Here is a 14,782-nt window from a genome sequence, read left to right as displayed (position 1 = left end):
CCCTGACATGGAGACTGTGTTTCACAAAAGTTTGGTTCAAACGTAGCACGAGGACAACGTGACCGAATTACCGTAGCAATCTTCGCAAAATCGGACAGGCTGCAGTTCGCATCAATACGAAGCAGAGACGTAAAGAACATGCCAACAAAACGCCCATTGCCTCTCTTAACATCAGAAATAGCGGATCGTGCGCGCGGGAATGAAAGAGGTTTATGACAGCGATGGACCATTTTGTGTCTCAAGTAGCTGAAAACACGTTCAGCAATGCGGCCGCTTTCACTTTCATTCCCAATTATTCGAGAGTAAATTGCGCTCTGCACACTCACAAGCCTCTGTAACTCGTCCACTTTAAGTTCCAAATTGGCAATTCTGGCACCAGTGTGCTGTATTGGGCATGTACATCCTCGGGATTTTTGGGAAGTGTCATGAATCACGTGGAAGGACGATTCGTTCGTATTGGGTGTAAAGTCAGGATCCGAGAGGGAACCTTCCTCGACTGTTTCGGAGACGGACTCGCAATCGCTCTCCGACGCGAGTGGTTCCTTTTGGCGGCTCCGCCATGTCTGACTGGCCATTTTCTCACACCCTTTGCCTATATGTGACAGCTTGCGTCCCATGAAACGAGCGCGCATTTTTGTTTCAACAATTCCGTGTCCCTCTTCGTAACATAAATAGCCTAAAACAGCGCCGTTGATAAGCTCAATATTCGTGACTCCAGCTTTCCACCATATCGTTTTCGATATCTTCTGACCCTTTCTGCGCCCTTTCCCGATACAAAAGTCGAGCAACCATTTAACCTCAATTTCTTCTCCAGTACTTACGGGTTTCATGATTGCAACCAGGCGGAGATGGAACCGGTAAACAGTGCGATGCCGCAAGGCACTGTATTCCACGCAGTAGAGCGATGCGATCAGGCGTAGTAAGCCCGGAGGGCCAATCCAGAACGAAAAATTAAAATGCAGGCACGATCACTGCTGCGGAACGCTGCGGCAATGAGGTGTCATTGTACTTGACAAATGATGCGTGCAAGAGAACAATGTTCCCCATCTCATTTTTAGAACACAGGAGGGCTGCCCAGCAATGAATAGGTAGATTGAGGCTAACAAAACCCATTTCTGGATGAATATTTTCTCTCAAAATATGCGCTCAATAAAATGCCTGCTCCAGAATAATAATATTTATTGATTTCGGAGTAAGTGACCCCGTAGTGCAGCGGCGAAAGCATCAGAGATGGATCATGATCCTGGCCCTAAATCTAATCGAATCAGTAGCAGTACACCAACACAATCTGCACCGAAACAGGGTATGAAGCTAGATGTGAACGTGCTTGGATTTGGGTTAACAGATCTCTAGGTGATAAGAAACCTGTAAGTAGGTAAATAGGCTCCATATCTAGACGTCCTGAAGAGGCAAAACGCGCTATAGGGAATTTGATGACAAATTTTGCTTTAAGCAAAGGAGCGGACGGACTAAATAGGATGGCCAAGGAGAGCAGAAAGCAGAATGAGATCTCAGAGCCATTGTCCAATGGAGAAGAGCGGAACTACAGGGTTAGTTTGTTCCAAATCCCCGGTACTGATCCTACCCTTTTCAATCGGTTCGCGATTCTTAAAGAGCAAATGTTTATTGCAGAGCTGGCACGGGAGAACAAAGTTAATGTCTCAATTCAAGATCAAAACTCCGAATTTATGAGTGAAGACTCAAATATCGACGATGGATTGCCAGTGCAAGCATATGCAAAAAGTAGAGGATACGAAGTATAAGCCGTGGGAGAGACGAAATTTCTATCTATTTATGAGAATCCGGGCGACATACGCGAGGTGGAGTGTACCAGGGCCTCTGCTTTTAGAGGTGCGCAGGGTTGGTATAATTAGCAGACTGACTTACTTTTGTTGAGTGCGGTTGAAGTTTTGGGGCCCTCAGGGTTAGTGAGTGAGTATGCCCTTCTCCTTTTTACTTTCCGCGTCCGAAGTTTGCGCCTTTTATAGAGACCCCAGTTGTTACTTAGAACAATACAGTAGATGCTAGACTACAATAAACTATGGCCTCAGTCTGGAGCTAATGTCCATATAATCGCTTATATCCTTTGCTTTCAATCCCCAACCCTTTTCTCTAACATCCATTCGGGACTGTTGTCCTCTTTCGCCAGTTCGTTCTAGGATGGCATAGAACTGTAGTGTAGTCCTATGCTAACATTTAAAAGAATGGAGGAGCCAGTCCATTTTGGAAGGAAATGGGCAGTGTGTTTATACAAAGTATAAGTGAATTGACATTCACTTTGCCGTTGTCCTTCCTACCTTATACTGAGTGGTCATCTGCAGGAGCAGGAAACAATTCAATCTATCCATCTAGTCAAACCCCTATGAACAAGATGTCCGTGATGGAAATTCTTGAGTAGTGACCAATTGTCTCTTTTCGGACAAGATGTAAACTCTAAAACTGTTATGCTGCACAATAGTTGACGTCATACAATTTATTGTGGGACTTTCGTTTCTTTACTAATTAGGACAGAACGGCAATTTCACAGTATTGCAGCTATGCGGATTTGTGAAGCTTGTCTATCAACACATTCATTAACAGCGCTCGCTCAGCTCCGTTTGTGGTATAGGTACCCTCACGCCGCCCAAAAAAAGTGAGCCGGGTTTAGAAATAAGGGAGAGCTCACTGATTAGATACCCATGTGAGTAAATTACCGTACAAAAAGGACTCGTAAAGAGGGAAGGCACACATGGGCGGTTGCGCACAGCAGGTCGGAGGTGCTAAAACCGGACGGCGGGTCACGGGTTAGAAGCTCGAGCTAAAAGAGAAAACCGGAACGGATGTAGCTAATAGCCCTAAAGGAAAGGGAGTCCAGTCTGCCTTCTCTTTACTGGGACGGGGCAGGGGCTCCCGGTCTTAACCCCTATGGACACCAGGACACCTGTCGCGCCATGGTAGCTGTTACTTACTGTATACCAGCTACTGTACGCAATTACTTAATTTGTGCCATTAACTACTACGTATTAACTACCCACCGTATGGATTACACACGTGTGCCCGTGGCCACGATGCCTGCCACCGGTTGTACCACTTGTGACCCGTGAGGTATTGCTGTGCTCAGCGGCAGGCGCATGTAAGTCCGCTCGCTACAGTAGCATCTGCTCCCCTGTTCGGTTCACATCTCCCCGAGGCGGTCGTTGAACACAGTTGTACTACATGGTTCTTAATGTCGGTGTTAACACCGCAGTACCCATTGCATAATCTCTCTGTGATTGGGACTTGTGACTCAGGGATCTCTGATACACTTCCAATATCAGACCATCTTGCTGTTTGCTCCCTTTCGGCGTCAAACAGTTCGTATAGAAGTTCTCATATCCTTACAATTCAATTACCTGTGTACCCCTCGTTCATTTCTTCAACTATCATATTGTGTATAATAACACAAGCCTGGAGAATTATCGCCATCTCTTCGCCGAACCACAGCCTCGATGGCTCAGCGAGGACTCGAAAACGTTTAAACAGGACCCAAACACTCTCTCAATACTCTTCCGCACGCCCTCCTGCAACGTCGCGAATTTCTTCAGCTTTGCACTTGTAGGATTAGAAACAGTACTTATAAATATTTTCTACTTCGGGTAGATTCCGTCCACCAAATAGTAGCACTACTTAAGCAATTCTCCATCAATAAGTTATTCTATATCAATGGGGAGAGCTTCCGTTCAGAATGTTTGCAAAATGCAGACCAGCACTTCAAATATTGAGATCGTTCATGGATCTCGAGAATCCAAAACATAAATGCCATATCCTGATATCCATGTCGCATATAACCTCCATTCGCAATGTTGGCTTTCACTCTTTCCCCATATTAATGTTCTGTATAGCCTTCGGGCATTGGTCCCAACCCCAACCAGCACAATCCAAAAGCCCAATACACCCTGGAAACCCCAGCTTCTCGAAATCAGAGGCATTAGTACTTAGTGTAGAAGTAGAAAGACTCAATTGGTGCTTGTCATTTCTATGTCGGCGATAGTACTGAGATCCCGCATTACTGAAGTGTAACAGTCACGGGTAGACGCGAAAGATGCATCCCATGATAAGATAGACTGTAGAGATCCGGATCGAAATTGTTCGTGTTTTTCTCGATCCAATAAGCCACATTTTCTCGCAATCAGACAATCAAGGTAGCGATCTGCCGATGTGCTGAATTGTATCTTTGGTAAAATAGACACACCAGATTGGAGATAGACATCTGTATTCATTTCCTTTACCTCTGCTAGTTCCTAGGGCCTGCAAGACTGAGTATGTAAGTAGTAACTACTCTGCGAACTGAAAATGAAAGGACACCTCAACCTTAAAAAGATTCTTCTTCGCCTACGACTTTTGTTATTTAGCTTGGAAACAGATAGTGGACGTAAATATTGGGGACCAAACTGCTGTACCATGGAACAACGAAACTGCTTCATAGATTCCAAAGTTGGAGCTTCCCATAATTTCAAATAATCATCGAGACTATCAGCCGGAGAGCCATATTTCAAATATCTTAACGATGAAACCACCTTCGGGAGCGGGGAAGACCTAACTTTTCCTGTGCAATCAGGAAAGAGGCCCCTCTGTAAGAAAGGGTTGTGTATTACTACGCTTGAGGAAATGCGGTCGAAGAGGACAAGCGACATGCTGAACCTTCGCTCAAATTGCTCATTGTAGTAGAAAGAGCCCACTTGGTTTGACCTATCTCGCCTGAACTCATTTGCAGGCCAGAATGAGTCGAGCATTAGCCGTTTATGGGTAGCGCGGAAGTCCTTCGGGACATTGGGACGCCAACCTGGCCAAGAACCCCGGGGATGCTCCTGCAATTGGTTCAATTACTTTATGGCCATCGCTTGCATCTGATACCAGACGACGGCTGCACATTCGAGCTCGTCGCAGGCATCGCTGCCAAGAATATTCCTTAAGGTGCTTCGCGCAGCGATAGCGATAGCAGTAGTGCGCAGATTGCGTCTAGACGGGTTTGAGAGCGAGGAGTTATTCTCGTCCGTGGCGGAGCGAGGCAGATTGTGGCAGATCGTAACTGCGATGTGACGAGGTCGTCAAACGAGAGGGTTGACCAGTGGGGTGGAATAATACGGGAACCAGTTCATTCTTAATGTACTGTAACAGTTCATGATAAAATGTGGCAAGTGACCTTTTTTTCTGGGCATGTCTGGTGAAAAAGCCGTATCTTACCAAGCCTTTCACCAATTTTGACAGTTGCAAGCTCAATAAGCACAGAAAAGGCACATCTAGCATTACATACGGTTGCGAAATCACAACATGTGTTCATTCAAGGAAATGAAGTCACTTAAATGAACCCCTTTGAAAGGCCCAAATCGCATGGGAACTAATCTGGCAACTTCAAATAATCGCCGTGGCCCAAAAATCACTTTATTCAACGTTTTGGGACTGTACACGTCACTGTCCCTGAAAATCTGAGAGAGACACAGTTGACACTGTGCTCAACGATGTGGTACAACTCTCCTCAAACCCTAGCGGGCGAGAGGCTCGGAGGATGAGCCGAGGGAGCTCGCGACGCGAGACGCGCGGCGCGCGGTAACCGATCGGACGAGCTCGCGAAAAGGGAGTGGCTCACTGGCCGGTTACGCGCAGTCGCCCCGTGGTGCGTGAACGGGAGCGACCGGTAACGGGTTAGAAGCCATCGCGCGCGATAGACAACCGAAACGGACGTATATAGGCGCGAAAGGGACGGGGGCGAGCTTGCCCCAGTTTACTGGTGGGGACGGGTGTCAGGTCTTAACCCCTCAGAGGGACGCCTCGGACACCTGTCCCAGTATACAGTACCAGCCGCCTAGTGCGTACCAGATACTGTACGCCATTAAAAAACTAGCGCCTCAATTCCTAATTACCGCGCGGACGCTGCGGCTACACGTGTGTACTACTGTACACACGCGCTGCTTACAGACTACCGCACGGATGCCACGTGTGCTAGCGTACACGCGTCATACTGGTAGACTACCGCTTGGCCGACACGTGCACTACTGTACACGTACGCCAGATTACGACCGCTCAGCACGCGCGCGCTCCCTACACGTGGGCACACCCGCCCACGTGTCCACCGTGCACGGCCGCACTGTTAATAATCTCCCCGCGCGCGCGTCCGTCGTTATACTACAAACGACAAAACCTTCGCCACCACTACGATATGTCACTCATGTTCTGAAATGCTGCTGCTGCACGCATCGACCGAACTAGGCGCCTCTCTCGACGCGATTGTCGCAGCTTGCCTCGTACTATGCTGCGCTTCGCAGCGAGAGAAACCAACCAACGTTTTTCCTTCGCCGTCTCACAGTAAAAGTCTTTGTTCATCTCTCGGCTTTGCAATTGTCTCGTTCTACTGCGTCGCCGTTCATCACGTCGTTTGAGAGCGTCCAGTACTGACTCCAACGTTAAATGGGATCTAGTTCTAGTCCCAATTCGCACAGTGCCACTCTCTTGCACTTAGGCATCGCGAAGTAGTGAACGCCCGCCGCGCGCAAATGATCGCAAAAGAGCATGTAATTCGACATTTCCGTTATTCCCTTCAACACAGCTTCCCTCAAACAGACTACACAGTGCAAAGACACCTGAAGTTAGGCTTTCAGGGTTCCATAGCCCTGTTTTAACGAATCCAATCTTAATGTTGGGACAAATAACCGCCCTAGCGTAAGCTTGGCTAATGCATTTGCCAATGTCGAATGCGTTTAGAATCCTTTTCCTTAATGCAGCACTGCGCATCGCTTGCTGGAGATATGACTTGTACGAACCGAAAACAGTAACATCAAGAGGCTGTAACAGATGGGAAGTGTGCGAAGGAAGCGCAATGACGACTATGTTGCTTTCTTTTAGCAGCTGCAGAGTACGAAATTGGACATGTGAACCATATCCATCAATTACCAGCAGCAAGTGCTGATGGTTTGCCCTCAGCTCAGCCGTTTCATCAATAAATTTTTGTGCCCACAGATAAATAATTTCAGTGTTGACCCCGGGTATTTCAAGTTGAAACAGGTAACAAGGGAGTAAAACGTCCCTTAAAGTCCGAATTTGTCCCTGCACATGGCGATAGTGGGCTTTCTTTCCGGGAAATACGATCACGGGTGTCTACCCTACACCTGCGGCATAGACAACCGGCATCACTGTTACTCTGTCAAGCTTTCCCTTTGTGCGAATCCCTGTCTGCACTAGTGGCATTTTTTGGGCTCTATACCCTTTTCATCGGCTTTTTCCAACCATCTTTTCGAATGAAGCACCTGATTGGTCTATATTAAAGATCAACTTACTATCTCTAATGCGAAAACGATCACATGCTACTTGAACGCGAGCAATGTGTTCCGCAAAAACGCTTTTTGAGAGGGCCTCTCCACGGTTTTGTTCGATAACGCGCACCGCTTTGTAGTTTGCCCATGACGTTTTGCCATTTGGTCCACCCACGGCAGGCAAGGGCAGTTGTTAACGAATTTTATATCGTGTTGTCGAGAGTGGGGCAACAGACCCACGTAGTGAGCGACGAGGTTTTGTGTCTGGCAGCGCGTCAACGGGGTGTTGTGGTCGACGAAGTGCTTCATAGCTTCTGCAATGGTGGATTCTTCAGTTTCGTGTAGCATGCGTGGGCGCCCAGCAGAACCGCATTGAATATGAATGTCACCATAGAATTGCGCTTGATACTCCGGGTAAGCCCTTGTCTACTTCTTGCAAAATCGCCTGAGAGTAGTTGCTGGTATTCCATGGCTCTTTTCCAACGTTTTTCAAGGTACCTCATCACTGAAGCGGCGAAAAATCGCCTTCCAAAGGTCGTCTCGATAGTTTTCCATGATTTGAAGGGCGATGATGGGGGCTACCGATCGATATGAAAAGCATATTACGTTGTAATGGCATGCCACAGCCTGAATTTTTGGCCGACACGCGGTAATAACGGGCTTTGGCATGGCGCCAAAACCGTAAAAGGCGGGCAGTTTGTAATCGTTGTACTGAGTTACAGAGTTTGCAAGTGGCGGGGGCTGTTCGGGTGATTCTGTTTCGGAAAAGTGCGGCAAAATGGGTAGCAGTGCATTGCCAAAATAATTTATGTTTGCCAAAATAGTTGCCGAACTGTTAGTTGGGACTCTCCAAGAAATATCAGGTGCCGTGCTTGAAGCGCCAACTAAATGCGTACACGTTGCACTAAAATGAATTGGAACCCCTTGACCAGTGCAGACGCTCAAATAAAAAGTGTAATCTTGTTTCTTCAAGGTTAGACTTGTGTTGAAGATCAAACGAATTTTTAATGAGGTTTGAGCATTTTTTTGAACAGAAAGTCAGTGTGCTACAAAGGCTTACAGTTACCAGAAAATGAAAGGAAAATAGCGGAGGCCGGTAAGCGGACTGCGCGCTAAAGAGCACGACTTGTGACAGGGCACGAAGTGCGGGTGGGACGGTGGGAAAAAGCAAGCGACGACTTGAGGGAGAAAGAGACTTGAAGGCTCCGAGGCGTCGCCTTAAATCCTACTTCCAAGGACTGTTCCAGACATTCGGTAAACTATGCTTGAGTCATGATGAATCTTGATTTCATGGCAGCACGGTAGAACAAATGGTGGAAGCCTCCCTTATCTCACCTTGGTTCACAAATGTGTGTGTGATCGTCTAACACTATTCACAGTGTCAAAGAGTGGGCGTTTTTATGTTTCCGGTAAGTATTTCATGAAAACCCACTCGATGATGGGGGTGGTGTATTTATTTGCGTTTCGCGTACTGCATGCCTTATTCCCGTTCGTGCTCTAAAGATATTACGAAGATAGGGATGGCATGTACTGTAGCGCCATCGCCGCATCCAGACCGAGAAAATACACAGCAATGTGTACAGCAATGTATACAGCAATGCGTGGTAGCTGCTGGACACGTGTAAACACCAGCAGGGATTTCTGAATGCACACGTACATTGCCAGCATTCCAATACCAGTGCAAGCACGGGCTTTGCATTTACGATTGTCAGTACAGGTGTGTACTGCACACACACACCTGTATGTGGTAAAAGGGAGTGCCCCCTGGCCAGGAGACAGGTGGGGGGGGGGGGTGCACAGTATATGTAGTAGCGAAATCCAACACAGTAAATGCAACACTGTCGGTTGATACGCATGGACGCCAAACTTCGGTTGGGCTGAAGGCAAAGGTATAAGAATATGAGAATATGAGAATAGTCCACTAACATGTGAAGTCAATCAATAGATCAGTAAAAAGGAAAGCAAAGAGTCTCAAACCAAGACTTAACAAAAGAGTGTCGCGCTAAGGCGCTATGCTCGACCTGGTTACCGCGGATACTGACACCTCAACCAGCTGTGCATTCGAGTGTCTTCTTCCGCCGACTACCACTGGTTTGAACGTGGGTAACTTGCCCGAAAACTCCTCCACGCCGTCTAAGACTTGTAATGTAGACTTGACTCTCCTACCAGCAACCGGCATTATGGCCTCTGCGATCGAGTAAGGCACAGGTAGATCAGCCAACACTAGCTGAGGGGATATCTCCACTTTCTGTCTAGCGTCTATACAACCATATCTGCCGTGATATTTAGCCACATCGCGCAGCATGGTCAAGGCTATGACAAGTTGGCTAACACAGTCATTCAGACCCTCGGCATCAGCTGTCGCACCAATACCCTCTGGGGTACTTCCAAAACCCAACCTACTTACAACTTCTTCGCCACAAACTAATGAGCTTAGTTGGGAAAGTAGCTCGTAGTTTTCGATATCTCGCATGCTAGCCGTCACTCCCACTTGCATGGCCACTGGGTCAAAACCAAGTCCTAGCGAGAGAGTCCTTGAGATTATCCGCTTACCCCTGCATAAGTAGACTGCCCCGCTCGAGATAATCAAGTAACTCTTCCTCCCGGTACCCCATTTCCGACCCGGGTCAATGCGTACGTATTTCATAGTAGCGGTTTTCATCTCAAACGCAGACCTCCAGAAAAGGCTTAACATCGACGCCACAGAGATTTGACGTTCTCTACTTAGCTCATGCCTAGCTGCTACCTCTCTCAGGATGTCTGCAACTGTGTCTGACACCCTATTCTCCAACGCCCAACTCTTGACGTCCTTGCTGCTCAGCAATTCGGCGACCTCAGGGTCGGGTACTTCAGAGAGAGTGGCGGCTGGTATAAAAGCTCTCTCGCCTACGGTGATGTCTGGGACGCATGAATCATGACCGATGCCATCGGTTTGTTGGAAGTCGTTAGTGACATGAAGCACTCCGTTGCGACATTGTAAAATAACGGCCTCATCAACTCTGTTCTGAAAGCCACGCAGCATGATTTTTCCTGAGGTGAGATCGTCGCCGACTGCTGACGGTCGGCATGGTAGCTCATTGACATTATAAGGCCCTCCTCTACTATAATGGTCTTTGACAGCGCCAAGCACATACAGCCGGCGCTCAATGTAGCACGGCAGACAGTTCCAGGCGTGGCCAGCACCTCCGCGGTCAGTTGCTGTCATGATTAGATCTGCAGTCGTCCCCAGCCAGAGCACATCTCGCTCATCTGTCTCAGGATGGACTTCACCATCTATGTCTGAACAGGCCCCCCGATCTATAGACACACCTCTGAAGCCTTGGGCATGGCGCCATAGTATGAACGAAGTCGAAACACAGACCCAAGCGGTAGTCGCTATCACGAAGATGCTGCTCGACTCGCCCGGATTCTCAGTTACAGCGCGTACATGGTGCATGAGGCCCGCCAACCCTGACGCTACAATCGTAGCATCGAAATGCTCTGAGGTGACTGTATACAGCTCGTCTAGGGACAGTGACACTCCGATCTCTGGATCGATACGCTTTGAGGTGCCTCTCAAAACCTCGCCTACGGACTTTTTCTGTCGGGTCCTAAAGATCTCTGGCACGAAAGGTAGAGGCTGGAATCGCCGTTTCTTGGGAGATGCAACACTGCCCAAGTGAGGACGGGTTAGCGGCTTCTTGAAAGATGCAGCACCGTCCAAGTGAGGACTCAGAGGATGATGCATCCCACGCGGCGGAGGTTCTATCTTGGAAGATGCAGCAAAGTCCGAGTGAGGACTCAGAGCATAAGGCGGCGGAGGTTGTATCTTGGAAGATGCAGCAAAGTCCAAGTGAGGACTCAGAGCATGAGGCGGCGGAGGTTGTATCTTGGAAGATGCAGCAAAGTCCAAGTGAGGACTCAGAGCATGAAGTATGGCATGCGCCGCAGGTTGTATCTCAAAGTCTCTGGGAGGAGTAGCATTCGTACCATGGAGGATCCTTCTGCGTACCAAATCGATAATGGAGCCAGTGACAGTGCTCCAAACATGGTCCATCGGGTGAGCACTGGCTCGATTGGCTCCAAATGTCGCGTCTAACGACGCATACCCATCCTCTGGACTCTCACTACGAAGCGTGTTAAGCCTCTTCATCTTCGAAAGGTATGCCTCCCACGCTTGTGACTTTTCTCCCTCCCATCTCTCTCTCATGTACCTGACACCCGTCCCGGCTAGGTTCAGAGCAAGCGGCAAACCAGCACACAATTTCAATATTTCGCTCACCGCCTTTTTGCATCTCGGATCATTAGCTTCCTCCGGGTTCGCCCCGCTTGCAAGCATGAGCATGTGAACTGAATCGCTCCCTTCCCTTTCCCTCGGCTCGAAAGTCACTCGCTTACCGACCTGTTTCAGCTCTGAGTCCCTCGTGGAATACAGAAGTCTGCTCCTCTCTCGGATGTCTCCTGCAGTGTCAGCGAGAATGGACAACTTCTGAAGAATACACGCATCTATATCATTCACGGCCCACACATCATCAATAATGAACAGGCATACACGTGTGTTGAACCATGCTCGCATCTTGGTCAGTACCCTGCTCAACTCGGTTTGCTCTCGCATTTTTGCAGACGCCTGGTTGCCACCAGACGCCTCTACGGCTATACACAGTTGCTCAATCAGCCGCCCTACGCTGGCGTCTTTCCCCAAGGACATGAAGTACACTCCGCCTGAAAACCGAGCCTTGATGTCATCGTCGTGCGCAATCGCTCGAAGAGCGCATGTCTTCCCGACTCCGCCCTTCCCCGTTGCCGTTGCTCCTATACTTGTATTCCTATCGGTACTTAGCACGGCCTCCTTTAGCCGTGCCTCACACGTATTCGGTGATCCATCGATCCCCCGAGAATTCAGTTGCAAATATATTTCGTCGGGATTGTGCTCTGCGTGTATACAGGGCGTGAACACATCAAGCGTACATCGTGCGGTGGACGTGACGGCAGCTTGGGTTCCAACTTGGCCACTTGCATTCAAAACTTCTCTCACTTCATCACTTGAATCCTCCTCACTATTCTTTTTCACCCACAGAAACACTCGCTCCACAAGGATTTTCCTTGCAAGATGGCTGAATTCATCTTCCAGCAGGTTCGTTGCCCTTTCGTCGTTTTCAATCCCAGTGATACCTGCCAGCTCTTCTAGCTCTCTCTTCACCATTTCCGTGCTCGCTTCGAGCTGTCGTTCCTCGCTATAAAACTTCTCCACTTCAAAAATATTATTTCCTTCATCATCCTGGTACCGAGCGGGCTCCAGCTCTCTGCATTCACGAATACTTAGTCTGTAAAACACCGGAATCAGTGTCGGTGCCCGCATCCCACTCCCTATCGCCTCACTCCGTCGGCGTAGGAAGCAACGCAGTTCCCTCATCGTCCACTTTCGAGCCGCAAACTCGGGAGAAAGTATAAAAACACCGACCTTCGCAGACACCAAAGCCTTCATCATTTCATCCTCTCCGCAGTCCCCGGGCGCCATCGAGATTCTGTCGAGGAAGCAATTTAAACCATGAGCTTGCAATTTCTCGAAAAGGGGACGTGCGATGTGTAGCTTGTCCGGGCCAGCATGGCTTATGAACACATCGGTAGAGTGCATCTTTCTCCGATTTCTATATGGTCCCGTCTCTTGCCGGAAGCTTTCCTGCATTTTTTCTGTGAATAGCTAAAGACAAGTTGGTGAGGTGCGGAGTGTGTTATGCGTGAGAACGGCACCGGCTGTTACAAAAACAGAGACGCGAAGGTTGAAGGACGCGTTCAGCGCGTGGTACTCTTGTCGTTGTCGACGAAAGCGGAAACAGTGGCGACGGTCGTGTGGGTCAGTAGGGTGAGCTGATGTGCTTTCGCTTGTTCTTCCGTGAATGAATGTTTGTGTGACTTCTTCGCGGAAAGACGCACTTAAGGGTGGAGCGATTTCCTAAAACTTTACGCTTGTCAAAGAAGAAGGCGGCTGTTGAGCGGATTGTTGCTGCGTTGTTGGCACATCGTGAGTTTAGTAAGGCTGCTCCCGCTGTGCGGTATTTTTTAGTTGTAATTTCAAGGGTTTCTGCATTGTTCCGCGCAAGCTTCCAAGTGGAAGCTTGGCGGCTCTCAAACGGGGAAGGAAGGGTGGAGGCACTGAGAGAGAAAGATTCCCTACTGTCGCTGCACTGTCCACAGTGCATTCTAGCGCCATGCGATGCTGTTGACAGCATCACCTCCCTCCACATCGGTGCACGCGCGTTCACGCCCCCGTCTGCCGCGCCGTACATCGAGATTCGCGTCCCGCTTGAGCCAACCATACGACGTGCAGCGTGCCGGAAAACCTTGCGCAACTAGCGCACAGTCTGACAAGCTGGGCCTGGTGCGGCTAATAGCGCGTGAACCCATCATTCGTTGGGTATGTGCGCACACAGTGCAGTGGTAGGGAGCGGGATGCTTTGGCCAAACATTTAAGAAGCAGGGAAAGGATGGAAGGATGGCAGACTCGACAGAGAGGGCGGAGGGGGTGGGTTATGTGGAATGGTGTAAGGCATCGAAAAAATAAAAGCAAACGCGACCTGTCCAGCTGGACAGGTGGACACGAGTGACAACGCCAGCGGCTAGGTTAGGTCAGGAGCCCTGACCTGATAACTTGTACTGTACTTGCGCTCTCCTGGTCCTGAGTGAGGACCAGGAGCGCGCAAGTACAAGTTATTACAGTATGGGGGTCTGTAAGAGGCAACAAGGAAAAGCTACTTACAGAAGCCGAAGGATACTGTATGGTGATCGGTGAACTGTAAGGGTGAGAAATTCAACTAATTTCTCACCAACCAAAAAACGTTAGAAATTCAACTAATTTCTAACGTTTTTTTTGCCCACTGTATCCCCTGTACTGTATCCCCTGTACAGATCTGTACTGTAATATGTACCGTCGTTGTAGAGACTCGTCGAGCCGAGCATTCCCTCTTCCTTCTGTATACTCAGGCCCTGAGGGCCTCCTTTAACTGCTGCAGCGATGTGTGGAATGAGCCGCTTGTTGGCGGCTCGGCGTGAATGCTGGTTGCTCAAAAAGGACTTGATGCCACACCTGGGGCCGTTCGAGGACGTTGCCACCTCCTTTTTCACAACGTGCACCGCGTGTGCCTTGCAAGTGCAAAGTCGGTAAGCAGGGTGGCGGGCGCGAGAGTGGAGTGCCCTGTCTTAAAATTCCTGCCCTCGAGCTAGTGTACAATACTGCACCGTCATTAATGAGCGTTCTGATCAGAGACGCCCGTGCACGACCGATCGGCGCCGCCTCTCGAAACAGCGCGGAGGGCGTGTCCTTCGGCGCCGTGCACGCGGTCAAAGAGTAGCCGCGGCATGCCCCGCCCGGCTCTTGCGAAACGTCTTGCGAAAGGTACAGCCTCGCGCCCCGCGCCGCGGTTAGCCTCCGGCCGCGCGGGGCGGCCCGCCTGGCTCCCGCCAGGCGCGCTGGGTGTGACGCGCCGCGCCCTTCCGCAATTCCGCTGACGCCGCCGATATTCCCGCCGCGTCCGCCGATA

General features: G+C 49.4%; 2 protein-coding genes across 2 annotated transcripts; both read right to left on the bottom strand.

Annotated features, from left to right (window-relative positions):
* Positions 1 to 8,683: 8,683 nt before the first annotated feature.
* CHC_T00006091001 (hypothetical protein) lies at positions 8,684 to 9,121 on the bottom strand. Its single transcript, XM_005718080.1, has one exon. The coding sequence runs from the start codon at positions 9,119 to 9,121 to the stop codon at positions 8,684 to 8,686; it is 438 nt and encodes a 145-aa protein (XP_005718137.1).
* A 146-nt stretch (positions 9,122 to 9,267) lies between these two features.
* CHC_T00008934001 (NB-ARC protein) lies at positions 9,268 to 12,447 on the bottom strand. The gene has a single exon (XM_005718079.1). It carries the CDS (start codon positions 12,445 to 12,447, stop codon positions 9,268 to 9,270), a length of 3,180 nt encoding a protein of 1,059 aa, XP_005718136.1.
* Positions 12,448 to 14,782: the final 2,335 nt, after the last annotated feature.

The sequence above is a fragment of the Chondrus crispus genome, genomic scaffold, assembly GCF_000350225.1.
Source record: "Chondrus crispus Stackhouse genomic scaffold, scaffold_35, whole genome shotgun sequence".
Taxonomy (NCBI): domain Eukaryota; phylum Rhodophyta; class Florideophyceae; order Gigartinales; family Gigartinaceae; genus Chondrus; species Chondrus crispus.
The sequence above is the reverse complement of the archived record's forward strand: the minus strand, read 5'-3'. Positions and strand labels throughout refer to the sequence as shown.

What these genes read in the sequence shown, in the direction of transcription:
- CHC_T00006091001 (XM_005718080.1), bottom strand. Translation starts at nt 9,121, where the DNA reads ATGCGTATCAACCGACAGTGTTGCATTTACTGTGTTGGATTTCGCTAC.
- CHC_T00008934001 (XM_005718079.1), bottom strand. Translation starts at nt 12,447, where the DNA reads ATGGTGAAGAGAGAGCTAGAAGAGCTGGCAGGTATCACTGGGATTGAA.